This window comes from Fundulus heteroclitus, chromosome 1 (genome assembly GCF_011125445.2).
Source record: "Fundulus heteroclitus isolate FHET01 chromosome 1, MU-UCD_Fhet_4.1, whole genome shotgun sequence".
Lineage (NCBI taxonomy): Eukaryota > Metazoa > Chordata > Actinopteri > Cyprinodontiformes > Fundulidae > Fundulus > Fundulus heteroclitus.
In genome coordinates this window covers 26,507,285-26,532,279 of record NC_046361.1, presented here as the reverse complement: position 1 = coordinate 26,532,279, position 24,995 = coordinate 26,507,285, and the positions used below count along the sequence as shown (strand labels likewise).

The following is a 24,995-nucleotide window of genomic DNA, read 5'->3' as shown; positions in this document are numbered from 1 at the left end:
AAATGTGTCTGTATTCCTAAAAAAAGATGGCAGGACCGGACACGAATAATTGACCAATTACCTTAACTTTGCTCGTCAACCTGTTGCCTCTGAGACGTGCGTCATTGTTAAGTAGCGCCGCCTCAGAAAAACAAAAAACAAACCCGTCAGTGTTCGTCCGAGGCTCGATCAAATCATGCCTGTAAACCTCAGCAACACATTCCTGCAAGTTTATTCTAATATCATGCAGAAAGCCATTATTGTCGCCCCAGTTTGGACAAAGCCTGACCTCTTCGCTGCTGCTATTTACATACACTCACAGCTAATTGACCTCATTGGGGGAGACAACAGCACAGCTCCGAGCGTGGGCTGCGTGCCTTTGCCAGCAGTTGTGTGGAGCATGTGCAGCAGGGTCTGTGTGTGTGTTTGTGATTCCACAAGCGATGATGCCATTATATTAGCAAGAAAGCAGCACAGGCGGGAGTTACATTGACAGGTATGAAGAAGCGTGTTTGACGCCACTGAGAGAAGAAGACATGAAAGGGTGTGATGACCAGAGAGGCAGGTGGGGGCTGTTGATGGGCTTCTTTGATGATGAGGTCCGTGTTCCCCCTGATGGGGAAAGTCAAAACTGGAATAATAATAATGAAGGGATTTTGTGTAGCAGACTGGATGATGAGATGAGCTTTGTTGGAACGAAGGGAGCAGACTGCCCGGTGTGCTATTTTTTTTATGTTTTTCATCTTTAGTTTTAATAGCGCCTTATGGTAGCTGGGTTTATGGTTCTGGCATTGCCCTGAATTTTCATCGAGCGTTGTGCTCCTCTGTAATTTTGAGTCCAATGTTTAATCTCTGCTTTTTGACTTGGTGATACCAATTTTAGCCAAATCTGAGAGAGGGATCACCGTAAAAAGAGGCTTTTACTAAATTATTTTACAGAGTTGACGTTTCAGACAATCTTTAGCAACTTGTATTATATATTACTGTGGTTAACTTGGGTATTATCACTAAAGTTGTAGTCCTAGTGTGAAAATCTAGACATTTCTCTTAACGCTGAGATTATTATAGCTCCGCCAGCATTTAAAAATGCAGCATGTTCCATAAGAGGTTGAAAGCTCAACAAGATAAAATGGTGCAAACTTTCTGTAATCCATTCATAGATTCTCTCTGTCTCTGCCTCTCGCTTTCGGTCTGTATGAAACGCAGACACTGAAAATAGATGATTTTCAGATTTTTCTTTCCTCACAGTTTCTACACAGAAGAGTATTGTCATACTATCCTGTTACACTGCAAAAACGGAACTAAAAGTAAGTTAAAATTTCTAGAAATTAGTGTATTTTCCTTTATTTGAGGAGCTAAATAAGACTATTTGCCAATGGAATGAGTATTTTTACCCCTAAAATGGGATAATTAGATATTCTGCACTTGAAACTAGATGATGGAGATTAATTGTTCCTATTTTTTAAGTGGTAAAATCTTATTCCACTGGCAAATAGTCTCATTTAGCTCCTCAAATGAAGGAAAAATACACTGATTTCGAGAAAATTTCTCTTACCTTTTTGCAGTGTAGAGTTTAGGTTTAGTTCATTCACTGATCTAAAAACTATTCAATGTTTTCGTTTTTTCTAGCTGGCCAGTCGTCAGAAACTTATGAAAATCTGCCGTTTTGTGCCACCATCTTATTTCTAGATGCTTCTGTATGGCCCTTATTGTGCTTCCTGTTTTTTTTTTTTTCTTTTCAGTTTAATTGTCATACTATAATATTGTTAAACCCAGCTTTTCATGCGCAGCAGATTTAGCTGAGTCGTCTGTTTTTAAGGTCAAGTGCTTAATAAGGGAATTGATGAATAAAACCTCCTCGTTGGTTCGGAGACAGCAGCAGGACGGACTGCTGTTTTTCTGGATCACTGTTTGAAACAGATGTCGGCGGTGCTTCTTACCGAGATCAGGAAAAGACTTAAAAAAGCCATGTCCCTGCCAGCGACTTAAGTTCTGAAAAGCTCTAAATACAGCAATAATTAGGTCAGCTGCTGCTCATCTGTGCTGGTGAAGTTAGTATTATGGGAGCCAGATGTGCCCTAACCAAACTGAGCTTTTTATCTACTGTGCTAAACCCGATTTCAGCCGAGCGTCTACTCAAACGGGGTTTCTTTCTGCACTAACCCTACAGCTGTTAAATCCATCACATTTACTACCAATACCGTCATGGTGGATTTCCAATACAATGCGGTCCTGATATACTGAACTGCTCGGTGGTTCGCTGGTGCCATTCCCTTGATGGCCGCCCCGCTGCATTGCAATGGACCCCAGTCCGCTCTAATTAGTCGGATAAAAGGTCCTGAAGTGTAAATTACCTCCTGTGTTCGAGATAATGACACCCCTCCGGTGGCACTATGCTGGGTGCTAGGAGTGTGCTGTGGTGGGCAAACGGAGAAAGCCCAGGCACTGAAGCTGGCATTGTGACCACGCTAGCAGGTCTGAAAGAGACCTTTGTCTCTGGGATTTCAAATTAGCTCTGAGCTGGTGCTGGAACGGGAGGGAGGGCACTAGGACACGCTGAGATTGGTACAAAAGAAGAAGAAAGCGGCCTAAAATTCATTTGAGAAGGGGCCGAGGCCTAATGGGCAGAAAGTCACTGCCAATGGTGGATTATTCTGCTTTTCCAAGACAGCATGGCTAATCATGTTGAGTCAGAAGGTGGATTGAATGACTCAGTTATGATAGGTTTAACATGAACCGCAACTGACCGTCCACAACCGTGGCTTATTTCTCTGTGTGAAAGAAGGTTTTCTACTCGCAAATGTCTGCAAAAATAAAAAAAATCCTGTATTTTATCTAAGTGCTTTCATTGCATCAATATATTTGGGAGAGAAAAAAATGCATGTAAACTCAATTTGATGGGGGTATTTTTCTCCCAAATCAGTTATTTAATAGCATAATTTGACATGTCTGGAAGCTCCATTTACTTAACAGGATTCGTCACGTCCGCAGCATCTCAGCTGGTTACAGATGTCCCATTTAAACCGGCCAGGCGGTCTCCTGCCAAACACGCCAACGGTGGCACAAAGCACAGATAAGGCATACTGCACTGTTACGGCTCAGCCTGTAGGATTAAATCCAGACAAAGAGCCAGTAACATTGTGAGGAGGCGCACTCTTATAGGCATGACTTCATTAAATCCAATCTCATGTGTCATAGTGAGCGTGCCTCCGTTGATGCCCACTGCTGTCTTCCCATAATAGGATGCCCCACTGGAGGAGCGTCAGGAAAGGATCATAGACGATATCTTGTAAATGTTACCGCTGTGGTTTAGTCCATCAGCTTTACACACAGAGAAAGAGTCTCTCTCTAAGTCTCCATTGTAAAAAATTGGGATGAAGCAACTCGGGTGGAAAAAGCTTGGAGGTGAAGCTCACTCTAAACAAGACTATTGTTTTTATTATACCCAGTAGAAGTCTGAGTACAGCGCTTCATGTTTATGTTGTGAAATGGTGACGCACATAGGTTCAAGAGCAGTTTCTTTGTAGCACGTCTGAAACCTGCCCTTGTGTTGTAAGGTCTGACTCGAGCGCTCTAGAGATCCAAGGAAGGCTGCTCTTTGTTCCCTGTTATTATCATCTCCTGCCATGAGGCTAATGTAATAGGACTCCCAGTCCTGGAGGTCTCTAGGGTGTTGACTTCCGCCTCCTCATCATTCCTGATGACATTAATGCCGAGATGGATCGGCCCCATTTCGTTTGGTACGGGGCTTTGGAGCAAGACAAGGGTGCATAGAAAGAGAAATGGAGAGAAGGCTGAAGAACTCTTTCTTTAAAGGAAACAGCTGCAGAATATTGAAAAAAAAACTACTACTGGGATGGATCAGTAGTAAACCTGAAATCAATTGAACAGGACTTCTAATATGTTCGCTGATGATTTCCATCCAGACTGAGGTTGAGGTAGTTTCCAAAGAATAGGCATAAAACCTCTAGATGTGTAAAGTTGGTAGAGACATTCGTTACCTGGAAAGACTTTCTGGTCTGATTGGAACGAAGAGTCATTGTGCAAAATATTGACTCATTATGATGTGACACACTGTGAAAAGGTTCAAGGGTTGAATACCTTTGAAAGGCACCAACCTAGTGACCCATTATTCACTGATTGCTAAATTCAGGGTTTGTTTCTGAAACACCTTTAGGGGATTTCTGTTGATCCCTGATTAATTGCACAACTGAGTTCGTTTAACCCCCGCGTCACTGGACTAGAGAGATTTTATGCTGCGGATCAATGGTTACAAATAAATCAGCAACAACTTACACACACACACACACACACACAGGCCCACACTGGCACTTCCATTAACGGGTGTAAACTCAATCTTTCCACTCTGATTGGCTCCCATCCAAATGACCTTAAATTCACTAGTTCACTGAGTGCAGGAAATACAAGGTTCACCCGGTAGGTTTTAATGCAATCATGCAAATGGAAAAAGTATGATTGGCCAATCACTTACTGGGTTTTCTTGATTTTTTTTGTTTTTTTTTCTTATCTATATCATTTAGAGGTGTGACCTTGGCTTGATCAGCAGCAGCTTTCTACAAAGACGAGGATAAAAGCTGATTCTCCCTCCTTGTTTTTGACTGGGCTGCAATGCCCCTGAGCCTTGGCAATCTTTTTTGCCTTCTTCAAGAAGGTGCTCTTCATCTTTTATTCAGACCCCTTCTCTCCTGGAAGTGATTTGAGCTAGATTTGGCTTGGCGGCTTTGGCAAGAGTTTATGACTTTGTAAGGATGTTGAAGGACATCCTCGTCCCTGGCTTCAATTTGTGGCACAGAGAGAAATTCAGGGAAAGGGTTTTCCTCTTCGTTTCTGCTTTCCAGATCTGACGGACACAAGATTTGGTATGATGTGGGGAAAGAAAGTCTGCTATGATTTGATGCGTGGCTTTTAGGAGCACACGGGTGCAGGGATGATGGAGGCCCAGTGGGGGTTGGGGAAAGTAGAGCAACGTTAATGGTGAAACGGCAAGATGGAGGTCAGTGGTGTCTGTTAGAGAAGTGGAGTAAAAATAAGTGCAGGGAAGCTGGTGGTCTCTGTCTCTCTGTCGTGGCATTTCAGGGTGTCTGCACTTTCTGAGGAAATGTGTTTGGAAAGCACTGACAAGTCCATTTTGCTTAAGTGCAAAGTGAAGAAGATGGGGAGGGAAATTGAGGTCAAGGGACTTTATGAGAAAGCATGGAAGTAGGACAAAATATTTTTTTTCCCTAGTCAGACTGTCTGAATTTATAAAATAACAGTCTTGAACGATGTAAGGGTCGAGTCTGTTATCCTCGTCTTCAAGAGGTAGGCTAAGAGTAGGAGACTAAATGGGTCTTTTTGAAAAACTTGTTTCAGTCGCTAACCAGAAGGAAGCACAGCCTTTTAGAAAGCGTTGTGAGATGTTGTCGCTGACACTAAGAGATCACGACGCTCCACCAGAAGTAGATCTTTTAGTAACTTACAATTGTTTCAAAGCACATCCAGGAGAGTTGTGCTGAGATTATGGCAGGTCTGAATCAAACTGATGTCAAAATAAGCTTACTGTGACATTAAAGGGGACATTTTATAAAAATGGTGGATTCGCAAAACTGGTTATCTGGAAGTCCATGACCTTGTTTAGCTGTTCTGCAGCAAATGATGTGAGGTAATAGTTCAACAAAAAAACATAATGGGGAATTTAGAAAACTTAACAGATTAAAAAATATGACCCAAACAGAATATAAAGATATGTACGTAGTACATGGAGAGACTATATTAAACTTTTCTACACTTCTAGACACTCAAAGTGAACGATAAAATGTATTTAGGGGCTAAAAAGTGGTTTTTGCTTGAAATGTCCCCTTCAAGCTATAAAGCTGACAGAGGCAATTTAAGTATTGAAAATTATCTCATTCACTGAATTATTATTATTTATTTATTTATTTTAAATTATGTTTACTCCTCGTGTCTTCACTCATTGTCACTGTTGGCTCTTACCAGTTATGGTAAGATGGTTAGAAACTCAAAGCTTAGACGTCCAGTCAGCGAATGCACCAAAGTAAGAACTACCTGGCCACACTGATGGCAACACTCTTCAGTATGGAAGTTGTTACTCCGTGACTAAAACTGAAACTTAGCGAATCAGTGAGGCCTTTAAAAATGTGGTCAGAGGAAGCCGACAGAGCAAGTAGCTGTGTTTCCTCGTACATGTTGAAAAATACATGTCTGCAGTTCTCTCAGGCTGTGAAAAGGTGAGAGCAAGATTTTCAGCAGATAACATGAAGGATGAGAGGGGATGAATTTTTTTATATACCTTTGAGTTCTTAGCCTACATTGTGTTATGACATACGCACAAACGCTGCGCTCTTTGTAATGGTAGACATGCTAATTGCTAACATAAAATGCTAAAAACAGTTTAAAAATTCAATTCCAAATTCTTTGGTCCATGTTTTTAAAGAGAATAACAAAAACCCTGTTTAACCATGGCCTGACGTCACATCTGCTCCTAATAAATATGAAAAGGACTTCTCATAATAGGAAACATAAAAAATTAGAAACCGGCTAAAATCTGAAACACCAGGTTAAAGTTTGACAAAAAAATTTGAAAAGTCGGACATAAAAGATCGCCGCATCTGTAGAAGTTTCATTTTGCAGTCAAAGCTAGCTTGTGTTTGCCCGGAAGCGACACTCCCGTCTGTAACTGTGTGGCTGGTAAGACAGCTGGCAAGGCGTCACCTGCGGTGGCAAAAGCTACAGCCGCTGACCTCGCTTAAGCCCGTGAGGGACTTCCTTCTAATGAGCTCTGTCGGAGGCACCAGATTGCCCCCCGAATAATTCACAGTAACATTCCCCAGAGTGTCGTTGTGGCCCTCACACAAATAAGTGTTGTTAAGACTTTCAAATGTTGGCACACAGCTTCCTGAGCTCCATTTCCAGCGTGAGGCTCAGGCTAACACAGGAGGCAAAAGGTCAAAGGTCATCACCCATGCGTGCCTTTTTTAATCAGATCACAGTCGCATCTTAATCAGGTTGGGGGGGGCAGCGTCTTTTCATCTGGATTGAACAGGACTGACCCGACAGCTGAGGCACATGACCCTGACCAGGAGGTGACATGAGCAGCCAGCTGGCTCCGCTTTGTTGAGTTGGAGAACGGAGATTACTCTGGTGATGAGATTATCTTCACAGACCTAATGAATTTACTGTTTATATTGTTTGAGACATGATGCTCTTAATGCTGCTTTCCCAACTCTGCTCTGATTCTGGTCTCGCTCAGAAGTCTTAGCAGTAAGACTTGTCGTATTTAGTAATGCACCAACGTGGTTCATCAGACCCGTGCATCTAAAGAATACTAATTCATTAAATGACGGTCTTATCTCTGCTCAGCACTTGGTGGTTAATTATTAAGCAGTCAGCGTGCAGTTACTCTGCATATTTAGGAATTAAACAGCGTTTTCCTGCCTTGGTTTTTATTGCATCCAAATATGCACTACTACAAAGAGAGCAACACCGCGGTAGGCTCAAAAAACAAAGACATTTATAATGACGAGATGAGGTAGTTCGGATGGGAAGAGGAAGAGCAAACCGGTTCTTTTGCATAAACCAGTTAAGAAAGGTCTCAAGCTAAAGCCTCCATCTTTAGCTCCTCCAGCCACCATGGGCCCTGGCCAGTTTAGGTAGGTTTGCAGTGATGGCGTTCTCTTTCTGTTTTCACACGATGGATTGAACAGAACTCATTGAGGTGTCCAAAACTTGACACGTGCCCCCCTTTAAACCTTTAAACCCCGCCACAACTTTATCCCTGACCTGTCTGCTGTGTTTCATGTTTGCTCTCTGATGTTCTCTGACAATCCTCTGAGACCTTCAAAGAACAGCATTATTTAAACTAAAGATTAAATCACAAACGTGTCAGCTCTATTTAGCAATTGTGAGCCTTCTGAAACCAAATGGTTGCACTAGTTTTATTATCGGGGTTTTAAAGACAATCGGCCAAACACAAATGTACTTTTTAGACCAAGCATCATAGTCTCTCGACTTCGCAATTGTCAGAATCGGTCAAAATCGGCAAGTTTGGGCACACAAACAACAAATTTGACTTTAGCTCCAATTTACTCTCATTGATCAAATTTCAATTATATATAAATAGAAAGGGACACAATTTTTTTTTTTGGAAAAATTTATATACAAAATGTGCTGCTTGTTGGTCCATCACATAAAAGCCCAAAGAAATATGAAGTTCTGGTCATAACATGACAAAACGTAAAAAAAGGATCAAGGGATGTGAACGCTTTTGCAAATCCCAGTATGATAGCGGTATTTAATCTCCAGGTAGATGTGCGTCTAAGTGAAACCCCCTCAGGAGTGACTTGGTGTGGTCAACGGACTGAGCCGAGAGGAAGGATTTTAGATGTGGCCACGTGGCGATGGCGTGAGAGGAAGGGGCCAAAGGGATAGGGGAAGGTTAATTTTCTTGCCGTTGGTTGCTAATCTCTGTCAAATCTCCTACATGAGAGACCCCCACACTAACACACACACACACGAAAAATCCCAGGCATATGTTCTGCTTCTTAGTGACGCATATAAATATGTACACATTAAACACCACCTTGCCTTTCAACAGAGATGTTTATAGAGATCATTGCAGGTATTCAGCTTCCTGTACTTTACATGCAGCTACCTTGCCTCAGTTGACTGACTGTTCCTGTCCCATCAGAGATCTCTATTCTTTTTTTTTTTTTTTTTTTTTTTTAAAGCATCAGTCAGGCTGTAACACTCCATTCAGGCGAGTGGAAAAGTTTCACATGGCTCAGTAGGGCGGCTGAAGCCTTACGGTGGAAGGGCTTGTGTCTGAGCTCTCTGCCCTTTATATTATTAATGAGGTCTTTCCTGAGAGGTATCGGGCTGCACTTACAGTACGTTAGAAACAGACCGGTGCTTGGTAATAAAAACAAACCGGAAGTTAACATGAAATATGGTCTCGCACACTTCTGGACCATTTCAGACCGTCTTTGCGTTGCTTTTTGGCTTCGGCTTCTCCACTGGTGCTTATCACCCCTTCGATCCAGAGAATGAATCCTAATGAGACTCTCATTTTGGATAATTAGACCACTGCAGAGCTTTCCGCCCACTCACAGGAAACGCTTGTCGCTTAGAGGAGAGCAGGCTTCAATCCCCTTTGGAACGGTTAGAAGTGTCAAGTGGGAGGGCTGGTGGCCCACTGCCCGGAAAGACACCTGGCACCTTCCCTCCCAGCAGGCCCGCCATCCTTGCGTCCAGATCGGAAGCGCTTTAAAATTTAGCAGGATTCAAAAGGTTAAAAGCGCTTTCACCAGTCGGGGAATAACCGCCACTCGCGTTTGAAGTCTTAAAATGTTGCCTAACCCCACAGAACGGCGAGATGGTGGAGCTCCAGAGGAACCAGCTGCGCGACGACATCAAGGAGTACAAGTTCAGGGAGGGCCGTCTGCTGCAGGACTACACCGAGCTGGAGGAGGAGAACATCTCTCTGCAGAAGCAAGTGTCCGCACTCAAACAGAGCCAGGTGAGGAAGAGCTCTGCGTGTTGCCAGGTTCAGAGCGCACGCAAAGCATAAAATTATGCTATAAAATAGCTATAAATACACTGCAAAAATAGAACTAAAAATAAGTAAACATTTTCTTGAAATGAGTCCATTTGTCCTTGATTTAAGCAGGTAAATAGGACTATTTGCCAATGGAATAAGATTTTTGCACTTAAAATAGGAACAACTGATGTCCATCATCTTAGTTAAAGTTCGGGATGTCTAATTATCTTATTTTAGGGGTAGAAATACTCATTCCATTGGCAAATAATGTTATTTACCTGTTCAAATCAAGGGCAAATACTCATTTCAAGAAAATTGTACCTATTTTTAGTTCTCTTTTTGCAGTGTGTATCTGTTTGATGAAGTTATTATTGCTTCTGAGTGAAAGCTGAATTCATTTAGAATAAAACAACCCAGTTATCAAGCTTATACCCCAAAGTGAAAGCATGTAAGTTAGACAGTGCTCATTTCATCTACTTCTTACCGCCTACCTGCTTTCCATAATGAAATAAACAAAAAACATAACCACAAAACATGTTCTCTCCAGTAATTCAATGCTCTACTGAGTTTTACATGTTTTATGTCCATCAGAAAAAACAAATAAATAGGAAAATAACCACTGCAACGAAGCACATCTGTTTTTAAACAAATGTATGTATTTCCCTTAAGGCTTATCCCTTTTATTTAAAAGCATTTTTACATGAAATGTCATTTGAGCAACATAAGAATTTAAAGACTCATCAGTGTTCGTATAGGTTTTAAGGGGGACTGCAATACTATTCTTTGTCATTAAACCTATTTGCACCTTTTTTACTAATAAAGAAGATGTATAGTTTTTATTTTTATATACCTTGCCCCCAAGTTTATAGACTGTGTAACAAAGGTCCCTGTTGCTTGTGCAACAGTTTCTCCTTCCACTTAACTTTCCCTAAATAGGCTGTGATACAGCGCTCTGCCACAGCAGCTTCTATAGCAATGATCGTCTTTAACTTATCATTCTAGTGGAGACAGTTTGGTTTACAACCGCTGAATCAGCAGTCTTCCCCATGATTGTGTAGGTCGTAAAATAACATTTCTGCATTAAAAGTAATTTATTGGTTTTGTATAATAATCAAAATCTCTGTGAAACCAGATTTGCCATTTCCATTACCTGTAAGCCATAATCTTCAAACTTAAGAAATATATCTGTTTGTGTCTGATTAATCTATGTAATAGTGTTTCACTTTTTCAATTTAACTTACTGAAATAAACTAACATTTTGATGATATTCTGATTTGATGATAATGTAACCTGTGTATGGAACTAAAAACCTTTGATACATTGTGCAAAACAGACTCTTTTTTTTTTCTTACTTTATTTTGCAGCAAACTACTTTTGTACAGTTGGGTTTTAACTTTTTTTTTTTATCTCTGACCAACAATGAATCTTAATTTTTTAACACTAAATTCAACTTTCTCCAAGTATATGCTCAGTAAAATAACATTTAAAATTCAAATGTAGGGGGATTTAAAATGTGTTTTTGTGTAGCATGATTAATAATATATATTTTTTTACTGTTTGTTGACCCAAAGACCGACTCTCTAAAATCACAAAAATCCTGACTTGTGTTGCCTCTGCTCGGTCTAGGTGGAGTTTGAGGGTTTGAAGCACGAGATCCGGCGTCTAGAAGAAGACACCCAGTTCCTGAACAGCCAGCTGGAGGACGCCATCCGCCTGAAGGAGATCGCTGAGCGTCAGCTGGGCGAGGCTCTGGAGACCATCAAGACGGAGCGCGAGCTCAAGACCTCCCTGAGGAAAGAGCTGTCCCACTACATGAACATCGGAGACACTCTGTACCACAGGTAGCCAGAACGCAAACCCGCCGCTCTCGCTTTTTTTAGACGCCGCTTCTAAAACATCCAATAACCTCATTTCCCACGTCTCCCCCTAACCTTCTAAGCATTTCTCTGGACGGCCTCAAGTTCAGCGACGATGCTGCCACCGAGCCAAACAACGACCAGGCTCTGCTGGGATACGAGAACAGCTTCACCAAACTGGCCGACACCATCAACGAGGACAACCGCACGTTCACACCGAAGGAGGAGGAGGAGGAGCTCTTCTGCCCCGTGCCCAGCCTGGTGGACGACCTGCTGAGCGAGCTGAACATCTCGGAAATCCAGAAGCTCAAACAGCAGCTGATGCAGGTTGGTGTCTGTGCCGCAGCGTTTTCTGTCCCTCTTCTCATGTCTTATTCAGATTACAGTTTAAGATAAGATAAGATAGGCTTTATTGATCTCACATTGGAGAAATTCACATGTCACATCGGCTCAGTGATCAGTAGTCATAGGAAAGAGGAGTCAAGTAGGACGAGGTGCATCAAATATATACACAGTGTGTCCTCGTTATACCATGGATCAAAAGGAGTAGGTAAGAACAAGCAAAAAAGAAAAAATACAAAAAGAAAGAGCTAAACGTTTTATTGAAATGCAAAACAGATTAAAATTGTCAAAAGATCTGAATGGATCAAAGTCTTTAGCTGATACGAAACGTTATTAATAGAAATGCACCAAGAACTGAGGGGACCTGACCCGTAGCTTCACCGTGCGTTAAGCAATTCCTAAGGGAAGGATGCAGTCTTCGGTGTCGAAGCTGCTACCGAGTGAAGAAAACTTTTTCTGTATCAATGAGGTGTTCAAAGTCAGAGGAAGCCCAGAGAGATAAGATGCTATTTAAAAGATAAAAACTGTTTTATAAGACATTTTGAGACGCTTCTGCAGCTCATTCAGGCTGCCAGAGAGAACAAGACTTTCAGCAGGCAACAGGAAGGCCAACCAAAATAGATTTTCTTGAACTTTCACACTTGATCCGTCCTAAAAAAACGTATGTTGACAGATTTTTGTTCATTTTGGAAATTGCGCAAGATGTAAAGCCAGTTTAAAATATCCACTCTGTAATCATTTCGGTTACTAGTGAACACTGGAAAACTCCTGTAGTACAGCGGCTGCTCGCTTACAACGCCGTGCGGTTTTGTCTCTGCTCCTACTGTCGCTAATTATCGAGGATGGCTAGACAGAAATATTTCAAATCCTCTTCTAATACCTTCTCATATTATAGTTTTTTAATGAAACTTTAGAATTGACTACGTCAGCAGGTCAGAGCTTTCCCAGGAGCGAATGGAGCCTAGAAATTGTCTATAACATCCCCATCAGTCCATCTCTAACTAGTAAGGGCGGCTTTCAACTGTATTTAAAGGTGTGTTTCTCAGAGGAGAGCCTTGCTGCATCCTGACCCCGTCTGCCGCAGGCATCCAAATCCCATTACTGTAAAGTTAATCCGGAGAGGCGCAGACACGTACTCTCCAGGCTCCGCTGGGCCCTCGTGGGGAACAGCAGGTGGCGGCACCGAAGGTCCCGCCATCTGCTCGCCTATCGCCTCCAGATCACACGTCTGGGTACCGTTTGTCACCAGAAGCTCATTCAAACCTGTTTTTTTTGTCTTTTCCCTTTATCAGAAATATAATCTGTTTCAATCTGGTTCTTTTTTGGCCTGAAATAATCTTCAAGGCTCCTAAAGAGGAAAGTTCTAATGGGATAAAGGTGTAGGGCAGCTGTGGGCAAGTCCCACCTTGTGTTACCATTTTATTTTAATTATAATTTCCTGCACACCAGTTCCATAGATATCCCCTTCTGGATCAGAATAATCAACTTTATCATGGGAGTGCAGTTTCTGAAATAGCTCAGTGCTGATACAAACAGCTTTGCACGGAGGTGTAAGACGACTCCTTCCCCGGCCGAGCTGGACTGTGGAGGTCACCCTGATGCTGATGCTGATGTTGCTGGCACTCTGCCTCATGGACAGCTAATCCTCTGATTTTATATTTTCTGTCTTTATAAGCAGGAGCCCCATTTCACATCATTTAGTTATATTTATATATATATATATATATAAAAAAAATGAAATGGCATGTCTCTGTGTCTGTTCTCAGATGGAGCGAGAGAAGGTCAACCTGCTGTCCAACCTGCAGGACTCCCAGAAACAGCTGGAGCAGGCCAACGGGGCTCTGTCAGAGCACCAGGAGAAGGTCAGCCGCCTGACGGAGAACCTCAACGCCATCCGCAAGCTCCAGGCCAGCAAGGAGCGCCAGTCCGCTCTGGACAACGAGAAAGAGCGGGACAGCCACGAGGACGGAGACTACTACGAAGTGGACATCAACGGGCCAGAAATCCTGGAGTGCAAGTACAAGGTGAGCCGAACTCCACATACACAGATTTTTAAACGGTCAGTCTTTGGTCCGTTTTACGCTCAGACGTCGTCTCTGTGCGGCAGGTGGCCGTGTCAGAAGCGGGGGAGCTGAAGGAGGAGCTGAAGACTCTGAAAGCAGAATACCAGGCCTGCCAGTCGAGGTACGAGGAAGAGCGCAGCCGCCTGGAGAGCGACGTCAGGTCCCTGGGAGACAAACTGTCCAGTCTGGAGAGGACCACGTCGGCAGAGAGAGAGGAGAAGGCAAAGCTGGAGAAAGAGCTGCGCAAGGTGAGCGGCCGTTCTCCGAAACAGGGAGCGTTTCTCCCAAAGAGCCGCGAGCTCACTTCTTTCTCTGTGCTTGCGTTTTTAGCTGAGCGACGTGGCGGGCGAGTCCCAGGGCAGCCTGAGCGTGGCCCAGGACGAGCTGGTGACGTTCAGCGAAGAGCTGGCCACGCTCTACAACCACGTCTGCATGTGCAACAACGAGACGCCCAACAGAGTGATGCTCGACTTCTACAAGGAGGGCAAAGGCGGCCGCAGCAGCCCGGAGGGCCGCGGCCGCCGTTCTCCCATCCTCCTCACCAAGGGTCTCTTCCCAGAGCACGGCAGGGCCGACCTCAGCGACGGCGCTCCCTCGCCCGTCTCCTCGCTGCCTTCCCCCGTGGCCGACCACCGCCGCGAGCCCATGAACATCTACAACCTGGTGGCGATCATCCGAGACCAGATCAAGCACCTGCAGCTGGCCGTGGACCGCACCACCGAGCTGTCCCGCCAGCGGGTGGCATCTCTGGAGCTCGGCACCGTGGCCGACAAGGACAAGGAGGCCTGCATGGAGGAGATCCTCAAGCTGAAATCCCTGCTCAGCACCAAGCGGGAGCAGATCGCCACCCTGCGGACTGTCCTCAAGGCCAACAAGCAGGTGGGTCCATCCGTTCCGTCTGTCGTTCGGTCGGCCCGCTCGATATGGCCATCAGAAGTCCCCTGAGGACGGAAACGGAGCTATTTCAGGTCTGATCAGCTGCCGCGCAGAGCGGGCTGCAGACAAACACAGGCTGAGACGGCAGGCGTGCGGTGACAGCCGCCCCGAGTGTCGGCGCGTTCAGGAAAACGGAGCCGCTCTGGAAAACGCAGAGAATGCCGGCAGTAATGTTGGGCGTGTGTGCAGTTGCTCCGGCAGCCGTTAAAGCTGCGTGTGTGTGTGTGTGTGTGGGGGGGGGGGGCTGTTCGCTGAGAGCAGGAGTAAAAACAGAGCTGCCCAATTTTAGCTGCTTCTGATTTCTCATTAGGAGCCATGATAGCATAAGAACAGCCTTCCTGCTGTGAAGGCCTATCGATTATTCAATTCATAGCATAGCGGATATTATACCAGCTGTATCAGAGAGTATAACAAAGATATTTTCAAAGAAAGGCAATAAATATTCCTGTGATGGCACGTTAAATCCTCTTTAGCTTCCTATATTACAAACCCTTTGTACCTTTAAACCATCACCATTACAATCTTATTTTTCCTTTTAAGTATTTTAATGAATTCTGAACATGAATTGTCATAAAAATGCTTATCATTTAATGAAATTGTATGTTATCAGCTTAAAAAAACATTCTACTCCCATTAGTTTTGGTTTGAGTAGTTTTTCTTTTATAAGATATGACAAATTTGGACTCCTGATCGAACCAAAATAGCACTGAGTGACGTCATGCTGGTAGATATTATTTATCAAAGCGATTTAAAACTCAGTTTTCCTTGCAATAGATGCAAAATTGACATTTACTTTTCATCATTGGGTGTGAATTGTGGCATGGTTGGTTGAAGATGAAATGGGAAAAGGTGGGTTGAGAAATGTTCTCGTCTCCAGCCGGTTTCTCGGTGCATCTCTAGTCGTTAGGACAGAAAACGCTCATCTCCCAGCCGCCCTCAATCTTCTCCCCCCTCTTGTCCCCCTCGCAGTCAGCCGAAGTTGCTCTGGCCAATCTGAAGAGCAAGTACGAGAACGAGAAGGCCATGGTGACCGAGACCATGATGAAGCTGAGGAACGAGCTGAAGGCTCTGAAGGAAGACGCCGCCACCTTTTCCTCCCTGCGAGCCATGTTCGCCACACGGTAAGCGCCGCGCCGCGCCGCGCCGCCGCTCATACGGCTCCTAAGTGAACAAAGCATTATTAAACCTCTTGAAATCTTTACTATGTTTGTATCTCCTGGTAAATTGTCTTAGGCAGCATTTCCTCTTTACACTAATGAACTGGCATCATTCCTAATCTTGTTACTATAGGGAACCGACGTATAATTCGGGTTAAAAAAAAAAAAAAGGGGGGCGGGTGTTATTCTCTGAGCTATTGTTGCGTCCAATGACCAAACGCACCGTAAACAGGTAGCTAAAGACAGGATTATTGTTATAATGTAATCCATCTTTGCCATATGTTGTGTCTGCCTAGGTTATGGTCTACCGGGTATTACACCACAGAGGGAAAATGCTACTTATTAAAACGAGGCTTAATATTCAAGAGTGAATGTATCTTATGCTAAAATGTGTCACCTAAGCATTGTTTTTGTTCAGTGACGGGGCGCGTGCGTGGCTCGGCTGGCCCCCGACACATTCCCTAATCTTTCCTGATTCCCAAGAGAAGCCGGTCAGAGGTTGCCCATAATCCCGCCTCATCTTGGTGGCGATTATGCTTTCATCACATAGCGGGCTAAGTCCTCGCACACTGCTTATTTGTTTACCTACGTTATATGTGCGTAGGAGGACATATCCTCTTTCAAAGACCTACAAAGAGGGCATTTGTTGTAGGGGTTTGAATTCAAAATGCATTTAAATGTGGTTCTTATTGCACAGGTAGGGCAGATGAAGTACAGAGTCAGTCTGCCTTCCTGCGTTTCGGACTCTTTTGCGACGCACAGCTGAGCCTTGGATTTAACGTACAGTAAGGATAGGACTCTGAGATGGTGATGCATTTTTAAAGAGGGGCCAGTGTGCTGGTATCTTGGAGAACCTTATCTTACCCTTGCAGAAATTCAATGCCGATCTTGGTCTGCACGGCACTTTATGAAGCAACTCTGGCCACGTTGTCAGTTTCTGCTGGTATGTCACTGAGTGAAATGGCTAAAGGACGCACGTCCTGCCCAGTTTTTATAACCAAAGCTACATTTAGCATTTGCAGCACGGCAAACTTCAGCTCAACAGTTTATCAGAATTTAAAATTAAAACATCTGTGGGTGTGGCAGGTATTTGTATTAAGCCCCATTTGCTCCTGTACCATTATATGAAATCCAGGGTGATCTGTTGCCTCCGTAAAAACCCGGGAACACGCGAGAGCAGCGTTTAGTCAATCAACTGAGAAGAGTTTGGCAAAAACCGCCAACCTAGCTGGATGTCGCCTTCCACCTAAACGGACAAGCCTGGAAAGGAGAGCAGTAATTAGCCAGGAGGTTCAGGGTAGCTCTGGAGGAGCTGTAGAGATCTGCAGCTCAGGTGGGACAAGCTGCTGAGAGGATGGCCATTTACTCTGCACTCCACAAATCTGCTAGTTATGGAGGAGTTGCTGAAGGAAATGCTGGTGAAGATTCTCAGTCATCCAGATCATGGTCATTCCATAAAAAAGTAAAAAAACAAAACAACTGGACTTGTTTTCCATAGTTTGAAGACGTTTCGCTTCCTCTCCAGGAAGCTTTCACAATTCACAAGGTCTGGAGTAATGTGGAGTATCAAGCTTTATACTGCTGCCCAACAAATAACATGCAAGTTCAACAGAAACAGGTCCAACCCTTAGTAATAGGAAGTCGTAAAAGTCATTTATGACTTTAACCACTTGGACAGTAGTATAAAGCTTGATACTCCACACCACTCCAGACTTTTTGAATTGATACAGCTTCCTGGATAGGAAGCGAAACGTCTTCAAACTATGGAAAACAAGTCCAGTTGTTTTGTTTTTTTACTTTTTTTTTTGGAATTGCAGAAGGAAAGTTGCTGTTGAAGGAAATGCATCTTTCTGGGCTCTAGCTGCTGTAAACACCGTCCCTGTTTCCCATCCACGCCCGTTAGGCTCTTCCTTGTGCTTTTCTGTCACATACAAATCCAAAATAAAAGCATAGCAGTTATTTTTTTCTAAACAAAAATTTAAATAGGGTTCCTAGGGTTGGGAATGCTTTCACAAGGCACTATGCTCTGGATGAGCTGCCTGAGTTCATTTCTCTTTTACTTTCCTGTTTTGTTGAAGACGCCGTTCATTTTTAACACTTGATGTGGTTTAAAACCTGAAATCAGTGCATGTTTTCATCCGTATCCTCAAAATAGCTTCCTCAGATGGGAGTTTCTCCAGTGGCCCACCCAGCCCCGAGTCGCCTACCACTGTTGCAGCGTTACATTCAGTCTGTTTTTTGGGATTCGTGCATTGGTATGTAAATTCTGCGCTATACGGCACAGAGTTGGGTCAGGGGGCTCTTTGAGAAGCCGGGGGACCTGCCGGAGTGAAGTTTCCCACACTCTCCGCCTCCTTTGTGTCCCACGTCCCCCTCCTGCGCTTCCTCAGCACCAAACAGGCGGATCTTTAAGCATCGGGTGACAAGAGGAAGGACCAGGTTGTTAGCTGAAGCCCGCTCCAGGAGCCCAGATTTTCAGAGCCATCACCTCTGACAGAATGTAAAAGGAGATTTGGCGAAAAGCGATGTGTGGTCCTCCACAAACACTGCATAAAGGGAACTAAAAGTAAAGTACAATTTTCTTGAAATGAGTGTATTTTTCCTTGATGACAGATAAATAAGACCATTTGCCAATGGAATGAGTATTTTTACCCCTAAAATAACATAATTAGATATCCTGCACTTGAAATAAGGTGATGGAGATGAATTGTTCTTATTTTAAGTGCAAGAATCGTATTCCACTGGCAAATAGTCTTATTTACCTGCTCAAATGAAGGAAAAATACACAAATTTCAAGAAAATGTTACTTACTTTGAGTTCCCTTTTTGCAGTGAAGAAAAACCAGGAGATAGAGGGGAAAATAATTAAGTTTCTGCTTGCACAGCTCGGTTATAGAGTTGGTTGAAACAGGAGTGGATTTTGCACTGCAAAAACGGATCTAAAAACAAGTAAAATATTCTTAAAGTTAGTCTATTCGTCCTTGATTTGAGCCAGTAGATAAGATTATCTGTCAATGGAATGAGTATCTTTGCTCCTAAAATAAGATAATTAGACATCCTGCACTTGAAATAAGATGATGGAGATGAATTGTTCCTATTTTAAGTGGAAAAATCTTATTCCATTGGCAAATGATCTCATTTACCTGCTCAAATCAAGGACAAATACACTCATTTAAAGAAAATTGTACTTATTTTTAGTTCTGTTTTTGCAGTGTGCAGTGGAAACTGGCTGGACCATTTCTCCTACGTGTTTACGTGCTGCTCTTTGTTTCCCCGTGAGAGTCTGCGCCCCTCCAGCTGCAGGCTCCGGTGTCACGTAAACAGCTGAGGTCCTGCCTCTGGCATTCCTCAGACATGCCTCGACATGCTCTCCCTCTCCGCTCTCGCCCGTCAGCAGTCAAGCAAACCAACAGGCTTAACGTCGCCCCGTTATATCTTCCTGTTATTATTTAGAAGTAAATAAATCAGTTCTCTGTACTCTAGCCGTGTGGTCCCAACATGATCAGTCACGTTCAGATCAGGACTGCAGCTCAGGAGGTCGTTTGTCTTGAGGACAATTCCAGCCATGAAAAATCTTTTTTTTTCTTTTTTTTTTTTGTGAGGGCTGTAAGATGCCGTCAGCCACTGTAAATTTCCACAAAGGAAGCAGAAAATGTGCCCGTCCTCATGGCATGCATTCATCCCACAGAGGTCAGCAGCCGCCTCCTGGCTCGCTTCATTTATTGTGCCACAATAACCCCATCAGCAGGCCAAAAAGGCCCCTTTTGTATCCCGTCGCCTTTTTCCCGGGAAAACCGCGCAACCTCCCACTCCCACGCAAGACACGCTGACTGTCTGACGACACACTAAGGCCCCCCCCAACCCTCCAGTCTCTCACTGAGTTTAATGAAGAGGCACTGATCCCTTTTGTCTGGGTGTGTCCCAAAGGGAAGAACCGAGCCGGGGTTCAGAGTGTGTGCGGCTTGTTTGGGTGTCTGATGGGGGCAGAGTTCACATGGCCAACAACCGCGTGCAGGACTGAACACAACACAAACATCTGCGGCCGCCGGTGCCCTTTGGCTTTCCACCAAAAGGTTTTATTCCAGATGGTTTTTGCTTTGTTCTTTTGAGGACTTTTAGGCTTTTTTTTGTGGTATATTTCCTCAATTCTATGTATTATTGTTAAAAACCACACTGATATTGAGAACTGCATTGTGAAATATAGAGAAACCCTGAATTGAGCTCATACATGGTCATCCTGCCATAGATTTGTATTTTTATTGATTTGTCTTATAGTAAGTTACTTTTTTTTTTTTTTAGATTTACTGTAACTAGGTAACAAGAAACAAGTAATTTATACATCAAACTGCAGGGATATACAGGGATATCGCATTTGTGCGGAAAAAAGCTGTACAAAGATGAAGGCTGGAAAGAACGAGATGGTTGGACTGGCTAATTGGTGCCGGTAGCGTCCACTACTTCCCATAATGCATCAGGGTTTAAATCAGACAGCAGACCCGCTGCTTTGTAAGGATACCAGCTGCCAACACGGCTAGTATGTCCAGGCCGAATCAAACACTACGGAGATGGTCAAAAACCAAAAGCCAGCTTTCTCTAACTTGCTTGGCTTACAAGCTGCAGCCGTAAATGTTCCTTCCTGTTTACCACAGAGCCAACATAAGCAGGAGAAAGCAGAGATATAGTTTCTTACTGCCGGTCGCTCCTAACTTATGCTTGGCTAATGGCTCTGCAGCCCCACCTCTTGTCTCCAAGCACGCCACATTCCTTGCATCCCCCACTCAGTCAGCTGGCTGCCTCCTCAGCTGTTGGCCATGCAAGCCCTCCTCCCTGCTGAGAATCCACACACAGCAATTCCTAGTTAGATTCTAACTACAAAAAAAGAATCATATGACGATAACAAATCAGCATAAGAAATATTTATTTGCTTTCTCCAGGCCTAACCCCATTATTCAGTTAAACGTTGTTCTGATCAGTGGTCAGCAGGTCAAACCTTGAAAAGTCAGATTTTATTTTTTCCAAATTCATTACATGTATCAAAACCAAAAACATTGACCAACAACAAAGGATTAGATTTAGTTTTTTTTTTTAGTTTAATTTAAAAAAAATAGATAAATGTTAGGCATTTATACTTTGATGCACAGATGAAAATAATCCTGTGACTCTTTCATTTTCTGCTGGATTCAACAGGAGTGAGCCTGTGTTTATGTGTGTTTTATATGTGTTATGTTCCTTAGGATAAAACAGTCTGATTCAGACCTAAAAGAAAACCAGAAACCATTATCCGCCAGGAAAAACCTGATCAGTGCATCTCTGCCTTACATTGTGAAGTGAAACCTTTTTTTTTTTTACTGATGTGACCAAAATCACTGCTTCACCCATCACAGAAAGGGCTGCTGCATTTTTATGTCAGCAAAACAGAAAGTGCAGCTGAGCATGATGGGAAGGATGTGCTCCAAGTAGCAGAAAATGTCGAGGCTTGAACTGAGATAAGACCCAGGAGGGAGGATGAGAACGAAACAGGAGTGCTGCAGCAGCAGATGGAAAGTGCAGATAGAAGCCTCTAAACACAATCCTGTTGAGTGACCCAGTTTTCTTACCTGTCCGGCCTTGAATCATTCACACGTACGAGGGCATTGAGGGGCAGGTGATAATCCTGCAGCACCCACGCTGCATATTTTGTGCTATTTGAGAGCGATATGGTGGATGAATGAATGGGGTGGAACAAAGTGAGAGTCTCACTGCAGCTGGAAAAACGGACATCAGCTGTGAGCAATGGCGCAGCTTCTTCTCTTCGTCTTTTCACTCCTCTGTCACTCGTTCAGCTCCTCAGATGAAAACAAGCTTCATGCTTTCATCCTTTGTGACCTATTATTACTCTGCACCAAAGGTTATTCAAGTTTTGGTCAAGATGTCCCACCTGATCATTTTGTTGCTCGTTCCCCATAAAAAAATAATAATAATAAAAAATAAAACTCCATAATATGGGGATTCGGATTGCAAAATAATGCATTTTTTTTATATAGAAGATAGTGTAATAATTTAAAAAACATATTTTTTCTAAATATTTCTTGATTTGTTTATGGCAAAAGTGGCAAAAAGCCTGGTGGAGTCAGAAGTTAACATTACAGGAGCATGTTCCGGTTTTCTAGCTTGAGCTTTGTGGCTCATTGCTGCCATCTGCTGGTTATAACAACAACTGTAGGGATAAAGGAAATAAAGGGACAATCAAAAATGTTCCTCTGCTCAGAATCCTCTGCTTTTGCACATGAAGATGAGCTGAAAGCAGCTATTAAAGTGCTTCATTAGCACCTCAACGCCACTTTGATGCAGCAATTCCTGCAGAGGAGCATACTTCTTAGCAGAATTACATTTCTGTATTAAAAAATATGTTTATTAAATCGCTCTTTATGTAATATTTGCATGCTCTGAGGTTGTAAAGTGAAACCCGCAGACTGACTTCACCGGTCTGCTTCCCTCTTGCAGCTGTGACGAATACGTCACCCAGCTGGAGGAAATGCAGAGGCAGCTGGCTGCAGCCGAGGACGAAAAGAAGACCCTCAACTCTCTGCTGAGGATGGCCATCCAGCAGAAGCTGGCCCTGACGCAGCGCCTGGAGGACCTGGAGTTCGACCACGAGCAGACCCGCCGCGGAGGCAACGCGGGGCGCTCTAAGGCTCGCAGCAAGGCCGCCGGCAACGCCGCCGCCGGCAAGCCGCACGTAAGTCAGAGTCTCACCTGCTCTGGCTCCGGGCGCCCCGAGCTCAACAACGCCATGCCCAACGGCATCCTGGGAGGCCCCGCCGTCTTCTGCAGCGAGAAGTACAAGATCTACTGCGACTGAGAAGCGGCTCCGACGTCGGCGCGGACTGCTGTGTACAGAGGGCGGGGTGGGTGGTGGGGGGGCCGAACCCTCCCTGCCCTGCCCTTAGTGTTAAAGAGCCCCACTCGCTTTGCTCCCCCCCCCCCCCCGGCCGGCCTGCGCTCCTCTAGGGACTGCTGTTACTAACCGGCTGCTCGTTTGTGCTCGTGTAACCGCTTAGGGGAATGCAGATGTATGTACAGTGTGCTGTGGACTGTAGTAGACATATCTGGCATGTGGGTTTATGGGGCCCTGGTTATAATGGGGGAAGTGGGGGGGAGGGTGTTATGGATATTAATGGAGTGTCTATTCTTTCCGCTGTCATGGTGCTGTACCTATGGTGTAAAAGGTGGCAGCTTCTGTATTTATCTGTTCTGGCTTCCCCGGTAACATAAACACATCTCGGGAGGGGGTGTAGGCGAGTAAAGATGATGTCCGACCTGAAGGACATCCTCTGCTAGCGTGTCTGTCGGTGCTCCTTTGACGAAAATAGCCCCAAACCGCTTCCCCTTCCTCTCCGTCCTGACCCAGAACTCCTCTAAAGTCTGGCAGCCCATTTATTTTTATTTTTTTAAATCAAGTAACTGATGTTTACACGAAAATGACCTAAAATATGCAAGCTCCCTCTGCCTCGTGGCTAGGGGAAGCATCAAAATGGATCTATGTACCAATTCAGACTCAGAAGAAGAGAATCTTTTTGGTTTTCTAAGGAAATGGTTTGGGCAGGGGGGGGTAAAAAAAAAAAGGAGCACCTGTGAGCGCGGGCGTTTGTTTCAGGATCAGTTTTAAAGCTGTGACGCTAGCACACCAACACAGTAACGTCGGTAGGATCGCATGGCTTTGCTTTGCTTCAATTCTTACTGTTGTTTTCCGTCATCGGGTGTGTTATCAGATGCACCGCAGGGCTCTACATTGCAAAAAAATCCCAGTTAATTGGTGCACGGTGAAACACGGAAAGGGGGGGCTGTGTCCTCCACGCGATCCGACATGTCGCAGTGGGTCTGATCAGAGCCATATCGAAGGAGAACGTCTGACAAATCGATCTTCGCATCCAAATTAAGTGCACTTCAACATAGGTGCCTCAGGTTACTTCTTCCGTTTTTACTGTGAACGGAGGTACGCGTATAGTTTTGTTCAAAAGCTATTTTTTTTTTTTTTTGAATAATCAGCAAAATTTCTGGATGAGCACAAATAATTAAAAAGGGAAAGTCCCTCAAATCTGGATAAAGCGACACTGACCGCTCGGCAAAAGTGCCTGACCAGACGAACATTTGGTGTGTTTATCTGTTTGACGATGCAAAGCCCTGTCCTCGTGTCTCGGCTCTCCCCCGCCATTTATCGCCTCCCCGCTGTAAACCGTGGGAGGTCGCTCGCTAGCTTTCCAATAATCATCGTAATAACCGCCTTCTCTCCTGTAGATGTGTCCCCAGCTCGCTCCCTCGCCATCACCACTCACCCTTTAACTAGAAACGAGGACTTGTGAGGGAAAATGTTTCTTTCAGGTAACGGCCTCGCGTTACGTTTTGCGCGCGCGTGTGTGTGTGTGTGTGTGTGTATCTCAGTGTTGAAGTGAAGGGGCCCTCGTGTGTGTATATATGTGTGTGTGTAAGCAACATTTTTAACCATTTCCACAACGAGGGCCTCTCATTTCTGTGTCGTCTGGTGTGCGAGGGCGACACGGCGCACTGTTTTTAGTATTTACAATAGCTTTAAACCATTGCAAGCTAGTATTAAGCAAATAGTAAAGAAAAAAAATATCATTAAAGGTGGGGCTTGTGTTTATTAAATCCATGTACTGCTAATGGATCATAAACATTTTCTCTTTACGATGTTAAAAGCAGGGTTGATGGAAGGTGATCCTGCAAGATATTTTGAAATTGTACCGTTTTCTACTAAACACTACAAAGATCTATATTAAACTCTTTATTCTTGATATAATCTTTCAGGTCGCGATCTTGCAGGATCCTGCTACAGTGTTCCTACACCTTTGATACGATGCAATGTGGATTGATTCCTGATTTAAAAAATAAAATAAACGGGGAAACTGTTGGTGATCAACCCTGCTTGAGCGGGCATCAATAGGCCACAGCACAACGCATGGACTCAAGGCTGTTGTACGACTTGATGAAAAAAGAACAAAAAAGCCGGCCTCCTTAGAGGTCGGTTACCTCTATGTTTTATAGTCTCTCGACATACAAGTACAATAAATTCAGTTTCTTTCCGTTTGCATTGAAAAAGGAGGGAGACC

At 44.0% G+C, this 24,995-nt stretch overlaps 1 protein-coding gene across 1 annotated transcript in view; it reads left to right on the top strand.

Moving 5' to 3' along the window:
- LOC105932297 (protein bicaudal D homolog 2) overlaps positions 1-24,783 on the top strand; it is a 45,838-nt gene extending 21,055 nt beyond the window's left edge. The window contains exons 3-10 of the mRNA XM_012871390.3: positions 9,362-9,514; positions 11,162-11,376; positions 11,475-11,718; positions 13,500-13,757; positions 13,841-14,044; positions 14,127-14,675; positions 15,702-15,853; positions 22,372-24,783. Of these exons, the coding sequence (XP_012726844.2) occupies positions 9,362-9,514; positions 11,162-11,376; positions 11,475-11,718; positions 13,500-13,757; positions 13,841-14,044; positions 14,127-14,675; positions 15,702-15,853; positions 22,372-22,729 (2,133 nt within the window). The 3' untranslated portion in view covers positions 22,730-24,783. The remainder of the gene's footprint in view (positions 1-9,361; positions 9,515-11,161; positions 11,377-11,474; positions 11,719-13,499; positions 13,758-13,840; positions 14,045-14,126; positions 14,676-15,701; positions 15,854-22,371) is intronic.
- Positions 24,784-24,995: the final 212 nt, after the last annotated feature.